Source organism: Pongo abelii, chromosome 1 (genome assembly GCF_028885655.2).
Source record: "Pongo abelii isolate AG06213 chromosome 1, NHGRI_mPonAbe1-v2.0_pri, whole genome shotgun sequence".
NCBI lineage: Eukaryota > Metazoa > Chordata > Mammalia > Primates > Hominidae > Pongo > Pongo abelii.
This window is the reverse complement of record NC_071985.2, coordinates 219,575,282-219,590,502: the sequence shown is the minus strand read 5'-3', so window position 1 is coordinate 219,590,502 and position 15,221 is coordinate 219,575,282. Positions and strand designations below refer to the sequence as shown.

The 15,221-nt window shown below is 42.5% G+C and overlaps 1 protein-coding gene across 1 annotated transcript in view; it reads left to right on the top strand.

Annotated features, from left to right (window-relative positions):
- KAZN (kazrin, periplakin interacting protein) overlaps positions 1-15,221 on the top strand; it is a 1,222,068-nt gene that overhangs the window by 271,302 nt on the left and 935,545 nt on the right. Inside the window, exon 2 of the mRNA XM_054541427.2 lies at positions 14,944-15,101. Within this exon, the coding sequence (XP_054397402.1) occupies positions 14,944-15,101 (158 nt within the window). The remainder of the gene's footprint in view (positions 1-14,943; positions 15,102-15,221) is intronic.

Genomic DNA, 15,221 nt, shown 5'->3' with positions numbered 1-15,221 from the left:
CTTCATGTCTTAGGGGCAAACTCTTTGACAGAGATTCTGCATGTAGATCAGGCAAACAGTTGGTGCTACATAGAGTCCAGTCCTGTGACTGCCACACAAGGGCTTCATGAATGGTAACTATTGTCTTGTTTTAGGGTACTGAGTACTTTCCAGCAGATTCTCTCACGGTCATACAAAGAGCTGGCAGCAGTATGGAATATGTGTAAGGCCAGAAAGGGGCCACTTAGTATCTCAAAAGTAAATTAAAAAAATTAACATTCACGCTTGTAATCCCAGCAATTTGGGAGGCTGAGGCGGGCAGATCACCTGAGGTCAGAAATTTGAGACCAGCCTGGCCAACATGGCAAAACCCCATCTCTACTAAAAATACAAAAATTAGCTGGGCATGGTGGCGTGCGCCTGTAATCCCAGCTACCCAGGAGACTGAGGCAGGATAATTGCTGAAACCTGGGTGGCAGAGGCTGCAGTGAGCTGAGTTTGCGCCACTGCGCTCCAGCCTGAGCGACAGAGCAAGACTCTGTCTCAAAAATAAATAAATAACATGAAGTCATGGTGATTTCATGTGTGTAAGGGCCTTAGTTGGGCAAAACTTGGTTTGAATGCCAGTTCTGCCATTGATTGCCTGTGTGACCTTGGGTACATCATGTCTTTGTCCTCAAGTTTCTCATCTATGAAATGCGGGTGATCAGATCACCATCATCTGACCATTTTTATAAGGACCATTACATTACACGAAATAAGCATAGATCCTGGAACACAGTAAATGTTCTTGAAATAAGAGATGTTATTGCTGCTGTTGTTATAAATTTGGTACTATTGTAAGTGTTACTATGAGTAAATAAAAGTCATTGGTATAAAGGTTTTGGTATTGTAACAGATTTTGACTTTTTAAACATTCTTGGGCATTTTAGCTATACTTAAGTACAATGGACATAATAATTGTACATATTATCTATTAAAAGCAGGTCCGGGCCGGGCGTGGTGGCTCACGCCTGTAATCCCAGCACTTTGGGAGGCCGAGACGGGCGGATCACGAGGTCAGGAGATTGAGACCATCCTGGCTAACACGATGAAACCCCGTCTCTACTAAAAATACAAAAAATTAGCCAGGCGTGGTGGTGGGCGCCTGTAGTCCCAGCTACTCAGGAGGCTGAGGCAGGAGAATGGCGTGAACCCAGGAGGCAGAGCCTGCAGTGAGCCGAGATCGCGCCACTGCACTCCAGCCTGGGGGACAGAGAGAGACTCCGTCTCAAAAAAAAAAAAAAAAAAAAAAAGAGCAGGTCTTCTGGTTTTATTCACTTATGTTTGATTATTTCTGCGTTTACATACTTGGAAACATGATCACTTTTCAAATTTCATTCATTTAGATTTTTAAAAATTCAGACTACTCATTCTTCTCCAGGTACAATGAGTGAGGTTTTAGCTTTTACAGACTCAGTAAGGAAGTGAAGAATAATTTGCAAATATCCCCTAAATCTGCGTGAAGAGCTGAAGGGCCACAGTCTGTTCTAAGGTGCGTGAGATAGCCAAGATGTTCTAGGAATCAAGGATCAAATCTCAAGCTTTGCCATCAAAAGACTTTCCTTAATGGAAAGGAAGGGGAACTGGACCCATCTAACTGGGTTAGAGCCCATTTAGGCAGGAATGCGGAGTGGTACAGAGCTCTTTATGAAGTTCTGGGATTATGCCCGTGTATTATCATCAAGGTCAGGGGACAGAACAGGAATCTTCTTTGAAAATGTGCATTTAATCTTAAAATTTCATGTGCATTTTGCATTCCATTCCATAGTTCATTGTGTCTTGTTTTATCCTGGAGAGAATGGCCTCCCCTCAACATCCTGAGCCTCTGAAGGGTCACCGGAGGAGAGCACAAGCATCTCTATCTGGCGTGGGTTACCAGTAGTCTAATTTAAAAATCAAGGCTAAGCCTGTGGACTAAATACAAGGATGGAGGCAGGGCGTGGTGGCTCATGTCTGTAATCCCAGCACTCTGGGAGGCCGAGGCAGGTGGATCACCTGAGGTCAGGAGTTCGAGACCAGCCTGGCCAACATGGGGAAACCCCGTCTCTACTAAAAATCTAAAAATTAGCCGGGCATGGTGGCGGACACCTATAATCCCAGCTACTAGAGAGACTGAGGCAGAAGAATTGCTTGAACCCTGGGAGTGGAGGTTGCAGTGAGCCGAGATCATGCTGCTTCACTCCAGCCTGCGTAAAAGAGAGAAACTCTGTCAAAAAAAACCACAAAAACCCAAAAAAAACAAGGAAACACCTGAAAAATGGAATTTAGGGAAGTTAAGAAGGGCAGGGAGCAAGGAAGTGAAAGGCCTTGGGGTGGAGATAAAGACTGCAACGGTGGCATAGGAGGAAAAGTCCAGACAAAACTGGGGGCCAGACAACCCAGCCACCGGGTGCTTCTCAGGTCTGAACTGCACTCAGCCGCCAAATGCCATGGCCTCTCAGCTTTTCTGGAAATTAATTGGTTCCAGGAGTCAAGTTAGTCTCCTTCCAATGGCAAGCACGTCCCATCAGGGCCGCAGTTACACCATACAATCTTCTGTCACTGTAAGGTTGACACGTCCTTGGCGCTGCTTCCTCTTCCTTGAGCCAAAGCCCATTTCCTTGTTGCAGTCTTTACTGGACAATGACATTCAAATGAAAATTCGGGTATTATGCCCAGGCAAGTTGCTGGCTACATGATTTTGTCAGAATCCACTTCTCACAGGGCGACTTTATTGTAACGCATTTTCTTGCAGCTTCTGTTGGGTCAAAGTGGAGTTGGCCTTGGTAACGCTGGGAACCTACAAATAAAGAAAAGTGAAGCCGTTTGGAATGCCCTTGGAACAAGGCGTGGTTAGATCCCATCTAGGCAGGAAGGCAGAGTGGTGCAGAGTTCTTTATGGAGTTCTGGGATGCGCAGAGGGAGACGCTGAATGTGAAAGCGTTTATTATCTTTGTGCAAATTGACACTTGTCTGCTCTTCAGTTGCATGATAGTGCTCAGGGCTGTGTTCCATTAGAGGTGGCCTTTTTTGCTGACTTTGAAGGATGTGGCAGGATTGACAAGCAGCCAGCTTCCTCATGGCAATGGTGGATGTAGATGATGCTACCCGTTACAGGCTATAGGACTGTGTGACTTGAGTACAAAACTGGATCGTAGATTCATAGATTTAGTGTAGCAATGGATTGTCATATTCTTCAGCCTAACTAGAAGCTTCTGTTCAGTCCAGCAGGGAGAACCAGAGGGCCATAGAGCGCTTCACAGGTACAAGGTTGTGTGGCTGTGGCCAAATTCCTGAAACCATCGAGGCTCTGTTTCCTCAACAGAAGGACAGAGCCAGTAGTACCTAAACCTGGGTTGTGTGACAATGAAATGCAATGATGCATGCAAGCCACTCAGCACAGTGCTTGATATTCAGTAAGTGCTTAACAAATAGCAACTGCCATTAGTAGTGGGGGTGTTGATGTTGTTACCATCACCTCCCTCTGAGCAAGGCATGGAAAATATTAACCTAAGTAAATAGCAAAGTTCATCTGTACTCTGGAAGTCTTGAGAAATAAAAGGCATTTGTCCTAAGCAGTAGAAAGACATCAGCTGTGGGACTCATATTAAGTAGGGTTTACTCGGTATAGGTAACAGAAACCAAATGAAGCTGGCTTAAGGAGAAGAAGGGAATTTATCTCAAGGGGTCAGGGCAGGAGACAGCTGGGTCTCACGGTGGACGGAAACCAAGGCCAAGAATGAGGCTCCATCGCTGCTCTGTATTGCCCTCTGGGTCATTACCATGTCATTCTCTCTCTTCTATCTCCTCTTCTCTCCCCTCCCCTCCCCTCCCCTTCCTTTCCTTCTCTTCTCTTGTTGTCTCTCCAGCTGTCTTTCCCACATCCAGACTGCCCATTAGAATGTGGCTGTCCATTCCAGCAGAGTTTCCATGTTATGTGTCCAGCCAATTAGCCTCACTGGGTGCCTCAGCTCCAATTTCCTACCTCCTGACAGTTTGGTGGTGCCCAATCAACTGGAGTGGAGTGAAGAGGGTGCTGTCCTGGGTTGAGCACACACAGGGCTGTGAGAACAGGCAGGGGCTGACTCCCAGTGAGCCACCAATGCTACCTAGGGTGTCCATCCCCGAGGACTGTCCCCTGCAGCAGGGTCACCCTGGTGGTCGTGTCACAACTAGAACTGCTGGAGGCTCATGGGAATTAGGCAATGGCCATAAGTAATGATCGGGATGATGATAGCTGGGTATCATCACTGAGTGACTCTGGGCCAGGCACTGTTCTGTGTACTTCAGTTACATTACTTAGGTTAATACTCATTACTATCAAGTAAATATGGCTTTGTCTCCATGTGACAGAGAGAAAAGTGATACCCAAGAAGATGAAGTCACTTCCCAACAGCTATTAGACACAGCTAATAGCAGATGGAGGCGGGGTTCGAACTCAGGAAATCTGACCCCAAAACCTCATGCCCTTAGCCACATTTCTTAAAGAGGCGCACTCTCTTCCACAGGCTGTGGCAGCCTGGACCTCCCCCAACCCTCTTTCTGGACATGGGCTTGGCTTTCTAAAAATGGAGCCGCATTGATCCTCCAAGATGTGGATCTGAACCACATGCCCGCCTCACAACTCACTCTGGCCCCTCCTTTGCGGTTCATCAGCTCTCAAACCCCACAGGCTCAATCAGAGCCCAATTCAGGCACCACCTGGTTGGAACTTACAGCCACACATGGTGGTTTTGTTCACAATGTAACTCTGGTTCTCTTGCAAATCTATCCATTTAAAAGGGTGGTAAATTGATTTTGAATCCGTGGTTTTAAGGGTTTGTTTCATTACCTACTTTTAAACCCGTATGATCTTATAAGTTATGACTCTTTCACTGGGTCAAGGTAAAAAGAAAAAAAAAATAGGTTTGGCTGTGTCCTGATCCCACCAGAAGACAAATCCCAGTGGTAGGGTCAGCAGTGGCATCCTTACATGCCAGAGACCACTCCAGTGTCTGATTCTAGGAAGATGTTCCAGTATCAACTTAAAAAAATTGTGATAAAATGCATGTAGCTTGAAATTTACCATTTTAACTACTTTAAAGTGTATAATCCAGTGGCATTTAGTACTTTCACAGTGTTGTGTAACCATCACCACTATCTAGTTCCAGAACCTTTTTATCACCACAAAAGGAAACCCTGTACTCATTAAGCAGTTAATTCTATGTTCTGCTTGTATGGACTTATCTATTCTGTACATTTTTTTTTTTTTTTTTTTTTGAGACAGAGTATCACTCTGTCACCCAGGCTAGAGTGCAATGGCACAATCTCAGCTCACTGCAACCTCCACCTCCTGGGTTCAAGTGATTCTCTTGCCTCAGCCTCCTGAGTAGCTGGGATTACAGGTGCCTGCCACCATGCCCAGCTGATTTTTCTGTTTTCAGTAGAGATGGGGTTTCGATGAGGCTGGTCTCGAACTCCTGACCTTGTGATCCAGCCGTCTCAGCCTCCCAAAGTGCTGGGATTACTGGTGTGAGCCACCGCTACTGGCCCTCTGTACAGTTCTTAAAAATGGAATTAAAATGTGTGGTCTTTTGTGTCTGGTTCTCATTGAGCATAATGTTTTCTAGATTCATCCACATTCTAGCACGCAGCAGCACTTCATTCCTATTGTATAGCTGAATAGTATTCCATTGTATGGATATACCACATTTTGTTTGTCCATGTATCAGTTGATGGGAATTTGGGTTGTTTCCACCTTGGGCTGCTATGAATAGTGCTGTTGTGAATACTCATGTGCGAGTGTTTGCTAGAACACTTGTTTTCAATTCTTTTGCTTATATACCTAAGAGTAAATTCCTGGCTTATAAGGAAATTCTGTGTTCGACTTGCTGAGGAACTGCCAAGCTGTTTTCCACAGTGGCTGGACCATTTTACATTCCCACCAGTAACCTATGAGGGTTCCCATTTCTCCACATCCTTGCCTCTAGCATCAACTTTTGACTTATAGGATGTTTTATTACAATAATGGGGAGAAAATCTGAATTATTTAGGCTTCATTTATTTAATGAGACCATATTAAAGCAAGAACTGGAAACCTGTGAGCATTTTAATGCAAAATACATCATAGAATTTGAGATACATGAAAGCAAAGGTTGTTTAACATGCAGAGATAAATTTGGTCATTAGTTCATATCTATGGACCATATAAATGACAAGATCATGAAATCCATGGAGCTTCTTGTGGCAAGGCTGTGCCCCATGATATGACTCATCTGGTATATTTTTCTATGAAAACGTGTAATAGCCCATCTCAGTGACATCTGGGCTCGTCTGCATAAAATGAGAGTTTACAGTGATACTATTATTATTTCATGTGCTATACTTCATCTGATCCATAAGACAGAAGCAAAGTATGGTAAGCTGTTATTTCTCTTCTGAAAACAAGAAATTGTATGTGTGCCTTCTATTTTTGCTAATGACACAAAATGTCGAAGCATGTCATTTTTTTCCTCTGCCAACTCATAAGTGTGCCATTCTTATCTGTAACCTAAATACTCATTAATGTACAATGAAATTGAAATGAGCCCTTCGTATAAATAAGCCTACTACAGAAATACAAGTTTCTTTAAATTTGTAGACCAAAATAACATGAAATAAATTGAACATCATTTCACATTCAAAACAACCAACCAAATAAACTGGATTTTATGACTCAATTTCCTAAACTCAGGTAGGTAAGAAAGCATATATATGGTTCTTCATTTTTGTAATCCATCATACATTTTAAGAACAGCACTGTTTAGTTGAAATGTCTATAGGCCAAATGGAGAAGAATGTGCATACCACACAATTCTAGGATGATGGGGCAGAGGGAGGGGACGAAGTGGAGTGGAGTTGGCTTTTTCCTTCATTTCTTCATTGATTTGTTCTTTTTTTGCTCTTTTGGGCAAATATTTATTTGTTCGAGCACTATTATGTACCAGGTCCTATGCTTAAATCAGGGGATACAATGATTAACCGAAAAAATATACTATTGGTGACCTCATGGAACTTACAATTTATAGTGTGTTCCATGAGGGTGATACAGTTATCTGTTATCTATTGCTGTGTAACAAACCACTCCGAAACTAAGCAATGCAAATCAATACCTTATTATGCTCTCAGCTTTGTGGGCCAGGAATTTGGGTATTGCACAGGGAGGAGCTCAGCTAGGCTCCATAGTGGCTGTGGCCTCATCTGGGATGACTTGAATCATTGAGATGGCTGGTGCCATGGCAAGGGCCTCTGTGATGGTGGATGGCTGGAGCCATGGCAAGGGCCTCTGTGATGGCAGATGGCTGGATTTCTTGGCCCTTCTCTATATTGCACCTTCTGGGACTGGAATATTCAAGATGGCTTTTTCATTCGTGTATCTGTCACCTGGGCTGGATGGTTAGAAGAAAGCTGAGGATGGCTGGGCATCTCCTTCTCCATGCTGTCTGTGAGTGTGGGCTTCCTCCAAGTATGGTGGTCACAGGTTCCTCAGACTTCTTATATGGCAGCTTCTCCCAGAAGGAGCATTCCAGGAGTCATGGGCAGAAGCTGCAAGGTCTCTTATGACCTAGACTTAGAAATCCCAGGGCACCGCTTCTGCCACTTACTGTGGGACAACCTTGTCACTAAGGCCAGCCAGACTCACGAGGAGGGGATTTTGACCTTATTTCTCAAGGGGAGGAGTAGCAAAAAATTTAAGATTATCTTTGATGTACAACAGAGGGAGGCAGACATTCAAGAAATAACCACACCAATAACTATTGCAGTGAAGAAAGAGTACAAGCATCTTTATAGTAATCAAGACTTCCTGATTGCAAATGATAGAAACCTAACTCAGATGGGCTAAAGAAAAGAAGGGCATTCACTGACCTACTTAACTGAGAAGTCTGTGGCTGAATCCTGTGCTGCAATGATGTCTTTAAGGATCACTTTCCCTGTCTCTCAGCTCCACTTACCTCCATTTACTCAATTGGCTTTATTCTCAGGCAAGAGTTCCTCAAGTGATGACTACAAAGCCCACCAGCTGCTCCACAGTCCTACCAGTCTACCAATCCCAATTGAAAAAGAGGCCACACAGCCAAGCAGATTGAATCCCAGGACTATTTGCCGGAACTATTGAGAAAGAGATAGCTAGGCTCTCTTTTTCAGTTGGGATTGGTAAATTGTTATAAATGTGGAGCAGCTGGTGGGCTTTGTAGTCCCCCGCCCAACTTGAGGAGCCTATCTCTTTCTCAATAGTTCTATCAAATAGTCTTGAGATTAAACCTGTTTGGCTGCATTTGGTTCACATGTCCTTTGCTGAACCAACCACTGTTGCCAAAGAGATGAAATGCTTGGATTGGCCAGGCCTGGACCATGTGCCCACCTCAGGGACTTGGGAGTGGAATCAGCCCTAAATAAACCACACATGGAAAGAATGTTGCTACAAAATGAGAAGAGAGCTGCTTTTATTAGAAGAGGGAAATAGATGCTAACCAGACAGAAACATAAAATGTCCATTACACAACCTAACACAGGGCGATCAGCCTTGAATATTTGGTCTGTACATAGAAACAAATGGGAAAAGGCATTCCTCTTCGATACCATTACTTCCACATATTCAACTTGCATTAATTATGTTTTCAATGAGTGTGAAGCACTAGGCAAGTTGTAACTGGGGGTACACACTGAATAGACAAATGGGTGGTATAGGGAGGTCACAGGATTTGGGGACTGGCGAAAAGGTGGTAGCACCCTCAAGCTTTATTGGGGAATGCTTTGACCGGCTGGCAAGAAGGGAAGTTCTGCACAGTGGGAGACTGTCCAGAGGTGCGGGGAGTCCACACTCAGAAGGAAAGGAGGGCAAGGCAAACCCAGGGAGATGGGGAGTAGAGAGGGAACTTATGTGTCAACGTGGTGTTGCTCAGTAGCACCTCGAGAGCCTTCAGGACAGGACTCATTGAAGGGCAGAAGTTTGGGGTCTTTATGGCTCAGGGTTTAGCCTATCTATGGCTAACAGGTGTTGGGAGCAGTTTTGCAGATTATACAAGGCAGGCTCTAAATGGCTAAACATCTGCTTATTTGAGCTATGTTTAAAGCAATTAGATGTGGAAAATTTTGAGTTTGTTTCTGGTGGGCTTGTGAGCTAGCAGGGCTGAGCCTGCAAAGAAGAAATAAATAACCAAGGGGCCAATACACAGAGACCATCTTTGGCTCACTTATATAACAAGGAGTTAAAAATCAATCTCAATTATAAACAGAAAAATTAATATCAGCACGTTAAAGATTTGAGGTACAAACTGGAATGATAATCTAATAGTTAACTTTTTTTTACATGCTTATCATATGGCAGGTACTGTGACACGTGCTTTATACAATCTGTCTCTAATTCTCAGAGCAACTCTGTGCAGGTGGGAAAACTGAGGAGTAAGTAGGGGCCATGTGATGGCTCTTAAAGATTCAGCCTGGGCACGGTCTAGCTCGTGTCTGCTCATGTTTAATTAGCCAAAGCAAGTCATATGGCAAAACCTAACATCAGTGAAGGCAGGAAGAATGTTTCTCCCACGGGAGGGTCACTACGGAGGACTCTGTAGGCATTAGTTTAGAGAGGGGCAGTTTTTGAACCAGTAATTCAATCTACCATGGATGGGTTCTTTTTTTTTTTTTTTGAAATGGAGTCTCACTCTGTCGCCCAGGCTGGAGTGCAGTGGCGTAATCTCGGCTCACTGCAAGCTCCGCCTCCCGGGTTCACCCCATTCTCCTGCCTCAGCCTCCAGAGTAGCTGGGACTACAGGCACCTGCCACTACGCCTGGCTAATTTTTTGTATTTTTAGTAGAGACAGGGTTTCACCGTGTTAACCAGGATGGTCTCAATCTCCTGATCTCGTGATCCGCCCGCCTCCGCCTCCCAAAGTGCTGGGATTTCAGGCGTGAGCCACCGCGCCTGGCTCACGGATGGATTCTTAAGCAATTGCAATACAATGTGGTAAGTTCTCTGATGGAATTTATTCTTTGAGCAGAGAAGGAGGTGCTTAACTCTTTCAATTTGTCTTTTGTGTTTAGAACAAAACGAAACTTAGGGCATGTTTTGGTGATTAAGCCTCAGTTTTCCGGAACAAGGATAGAACGAGTTGTACTGTGTGTGAGCAATGTATGCAAAAGAAAAACAACAAGTTGTAATAAATGCATTTTGAGAACCCCAAATCCACTAGCCTACTTAGAGTGAAAAGCAAGGACAGTAACTCCTGTCTTCCAAGAACCGGCATAAGGAGTTTTTTCAATAGTAATGTCTGTGCATGTATAAGCAAAGGACTTGGGAACTGGGGTACTCCCAGAATGATTTGGGAAGAAGGCTTGTTAAGAACATCGAGTCTGTGTATTGGGAGTTTGGGGAAGGGAAGGCAGGATGGTAGAGGAAAATGAGGCATAAATTGAGCAAAGATTGGTTGTAGACCATGGGTAGGTTATTTCAATGCCCTTGCCAACTCTTCTCCTCCTGGCTCAGCATGTCCTAACCTTCCTGTTTGCAGATAACATACAGGGGATACACACAGAAGTTTAAATGCTAGTTTAAATAGTCACAATGCTAAAAAGTCATGTGGTATTGTTTTTAACTTTGAATAATGGAACTCAATTTAGATCTGGAGCACCCATTTCCACTTAGGGTAACTCAGTCACTTCTGGTTTAAAAGTGAGTATCTTCTGAGTAAATATCAAATAAATTCAAATTGCTTCCCCTACCCTTTCTCTTTCCCTTCTCTTTGGGTTCTCAGGGGGCTTATGTATTATCTTGTCCTGGGATGTATAGCTTGTCCATGAATCTCTCTCTGGCCGTTTCTGGACTAGATTGAGATATCATCAACCCCAGTTGCTCAACACTAAGCAAGACGAGGTGGAGCGATGAGAGTATAGGTGGCAGAGCTATCTCAGATTCTCTCTAACTTAAAATGCCACAGAGTCACCACTTCCACCCTAATATCAGCTGCCACAGCTGCCCAGAGCAGGGTATGAGACATGAGGGAACTTCCATTTTCAGATCCCCAAATCTGTCTGGGTGTTTCTAACCCTCTCCAGTGGAGAACAGAATTTAGGCTAAGTGAGAATCAGGCCATATTCTTTCTAGTCCATCCTTCTCTGTTTTAGCCAAGCTCCCCTCTAGCCCAGGAAAGGATTGTGGAGTCTTCCCATGCAACGAGGCATAGTTCTGATGTCATATCTGGTATAGTTGCCACTCTATGCTCAGTCCTCCAAGTTTGATTCTCCATGATTCAAAACCCATCTTCTATTTATTTATTTATTATTTGTTTAATTTTTTTAGAGATTAATTGAGAATTTACGATATCCATCTTTAACACAGTCTACCTTCAAATTATATTATACCACTTTATGTATAAGATCTGAACCTTAGGTCGTGCGCAGTGGCTCATGCCTGTAATCCCAGCACTTTGGGAGGCCGAGGCGGGTGGATCACAAGGTCAGGAGTTCGAGACCAGCCTGACCAATATGGTGAAAGACCGTCTCTACTAAAAGTACAAAAATGAGCTGGGTGTGGTGGTACGTGCCTGTAGTCCCAGCTACTCGGGAGGCTGAGGTAGAAAAATCACTTGGACCTAGAAGGCAGAGGTTGCAGTGAGCTGAGATCGAGCCACTGCACTCCAGCCTAGGCAACAGAGTGAGACTCCATCTCAAAGAAAAAAAAAAAAAAAGGACAATATGCTTCCATTGGCACCTGCTTATTCTTTGTGCTGTTATTGTCGTATATTTTACTCTATGTATGTTATCAACCCCACAGGACATTATTATTGTTGTTGCTTTAAACCATCAATAATCTTTTAAATGAATTAAAAGACGAGAAAGAAAACATGTTTATGCTACTCAAACATTTCCCTTTGCAAGCGTTCTTTTTTCATTTTTGTAAATAGAAGTTTCTACCTACTGTCATTTTCCTTCTGCCTCAAGAAATTTCTTTAACATTTCTTTTAGTGCAAATCTGCTGGTGATGAGTTCTCTCAGCTTTTGTTTATCTAAAAAAGTCACCTTCATTTTTGAAAGATATTGCTGGTTATAGAACTGTACATTGGCGATTTCGGTTGGCAAGTTTTTTGCTTTCAGTGCTTTCGAAATGTCAATTTTTTTATTTCCTGGTTTGCATAGATTCCGATGAGAAGGCTGACATCGTTTTTTGTTCTCTAAATGTAACATGCCTTTTTTCTATGATCCTGTGTCTGGGCAGGATAAAACTCTACATGACTAGGCAAGAAAAACTTGCAGGAGAGAACAGTTACAGGGGAGCTGGTTGATTTTAAGATTTTCTCATTTTCACTGTGTGTGTTTTTTTTTAGTAATTTGATTATAATATGCCTTGTTGCAGCCTTCTCTGTGTTCATCCTGCTTAGAGTTTATTGAGATTCTTATAGGTTTATAGTTTTTATCAAATATGGAAAAAAATTGTTCATTTTTGATAGGGTTTGGCTGTGTCCCCACACAAATATCTTGAATTGTAGTTTCCATAATCTCCATGTGTCATAGAAGGGACCCTGTGGGAGGTAATTTAATCATGGGGGCGGTTACCTCCATGCTGTTCTTATGATAATGAGTGAGTCTCAGGAGAGCTGATGGTTTTATAAGCATCTGGCATTTCCCCTGCTGGCACTCATTCTCTCTCCTGCCACCCTGTGAAGAGGTGCCTTCTGCCATGATTGTAAGTTTCCTGAGGCCTCCCCAGCCATGTGGAACTATGCGTCAATGAAACATCTTTCCTTTATAAATTACCCAGTCTGTCCGATATTTCTTCATGGCAGCATGAGAACAGACTAATACAATTTTAGTTCTTCAACTACTGTTTCTGTTTTCCTGTCCTCCCCACCTCTGCCAATGAGACTCCAATTAGATATAAGTTAGCTTTATAGCCTTACATTGTCACTAATTTTATGATTTCAGGTTCACTGATCTTTTCTTCTGCATTGTCTAATCTGCTATTAATCTCATCCAATGAGAATTCCATTTCAGATATTGCAGTTTTCATCCCTAGAGGTTCCATTTGGTTCTGATTTAAATATTCTACTTTTCTCTTTATTATATTCATGTTTTGTTTTACAACCTTGAACAAGCAAAGCATATTTTTAGTAGCTGTCTGAATAGCCATGTTTGCTAATACTATCACTTCTGTTATTTCTGGGTTTGTTTCTGTATACTGATTTTTCTCCAAGCTATTAGTCACATTTTCTTGCTTTTTTGTATGTCTGGTAATTTTTTATGGAATCCTAAGCATTATGAATTTTACATTTTGGGGTACTATATTTTGTTACACTTCTATAAAAATGCTAATTTTTTGGCAGGTATTTTAGTTACTTGCAGATCAGTTCAACTCTTTCAAGGCTTACTTTTAAGCTCTTTTTGGATGGGCCTGGAATAGCCTTTATTCTAGGAATCATTTTGCTTAATTTCTACACCCTGGCCCTTCTGGAGTCTCTAATGAATGTGTCCTGTATTCCACCCAAATTCCTCCTCTTTGGCTGGTGAGCATGTCAACAATTTATGGACACGTGATCTCTTGAAATTATTTGGCCTGCAGCTCCCCTGTAACTGCTCTCTCCTGCACGTTTTTCTTGCCTGGTCATGTAGAGTTTTATCCTGCCCAGACACAGGATTGATATTCAGCCAACAACTCAAAGGCAACCCCTTTGCAGATCTTTGGAGATCTAGGTGTAGGCCTCCTGCTCTTTTAGAACTTTGTCCTGGAAATCCTAGCTAACTTAGTCTTCCTGATCTCTAGCTCCTTAATTCAGTGACATTGTGGGGCTCTCTCTGGATTTCTCTTTTCTATGCTGGAGTCTGGAAATTCTCTCTTTGCAGAATGCATGGAGATGTTAGGACTCAACTTGCTTTTTCGTATTTTCTCAAGGATCACAATCCCGTGTTGTTCAATGTCTAAAAATAGTTGATTCTAACATAGTGTTCGGTTTTATAGTTATTTACAGCAAGAGGATAATCTGGACCCTCATGGCCAAAGCCAGAAGTCTTCAAAGTCCCTCTATTGTATACTGGCTCCTTGATAATTACATTTTTCTTTTCATAATTGTGGCAAATGCATTGGCTTTATGGAGAATGCCTAGAATTTACTTATTTGGGGTTTGAAAGGATAGATTTACCTGAAAATGATAGAAACTCCATAAGGAAAGAAATATTAATTCACAGAGATGTAAGGAATTAATTCAACAATATTTATTAAGCACCTTCCGTTTGCTAGGTGCTGTTCTAGTTTTTGGGGATATGACAGTAAGCAAAGTGATTAAAAGAAGCCTCTCTGCTGTGATTAAGTCCATTGTAGAGAAAATAGAGAAAGAGGCAGCAAGCATAATAAGTAAAATCTTAAAATCTATAACACGTCAGATGGTAAGTGCTATGGGAATTATAGAGAAATAATAATCCTTTCAGCCCACATGTGGCACTGATTGGAAAACATGGCCACTATCCCTTCATAAAATTTAATGACAGAGGCCATCTGCTTAGAGGTACAATAGCCAACTGTATTACCATAAATGTAAATCTAGTCTAGGGCTGTCCTCTCATGCCCTGTTAATTTCTGCGGTTTATAAACACTTACCACAAAGTCATATTCATGTATCTGTTTACCACCTTGATTTTTTTTTTTTTAAGTTTCCCCAACAGGACTAGATACTCCATGAGGGTAGGTACCATGTCAGGCTTTGCTCACAAGTGTATCCCCAAACACTCTATGTAGGCTTGGCATTTGAATGGTGTTCAATAAGTGTTTGTTAGTTACTGAACACGTTTGTTAATGGAATTTATAGATGTGTTAGGCTCTTGATACCTGCCTGGCTTAGACCTTGTATGTACACCCGTACTTTTCCCTTCAAAATGGCTAGTCAATTTCTCTTTGAAAGTTAGCAGTTGTGACTCTACTTCTCCTTCTTTTTCTTTCCACAGCTGTGCAATCATTGCACACCCTCAATGACCAGATTTCCCATTTTATTGTCACCAAGTCGAAGGCACTGGAGGAGGACAAAGACCCTTTTCTACCCACTGAGAAGGAGACTCTGAAGAGTTCCATGATATTGATGAGGCACCTCTTAATGGATGCTCAGGTACAAAATCAATACAGAAATTCTCTATGGAGAAGGTGGAATCTTTTTTTCTTTTTGGCATAAACTGTCCAAAAATGTTCAACTACCACACCTATTGAAACCTGTTTTTCTGATATAACA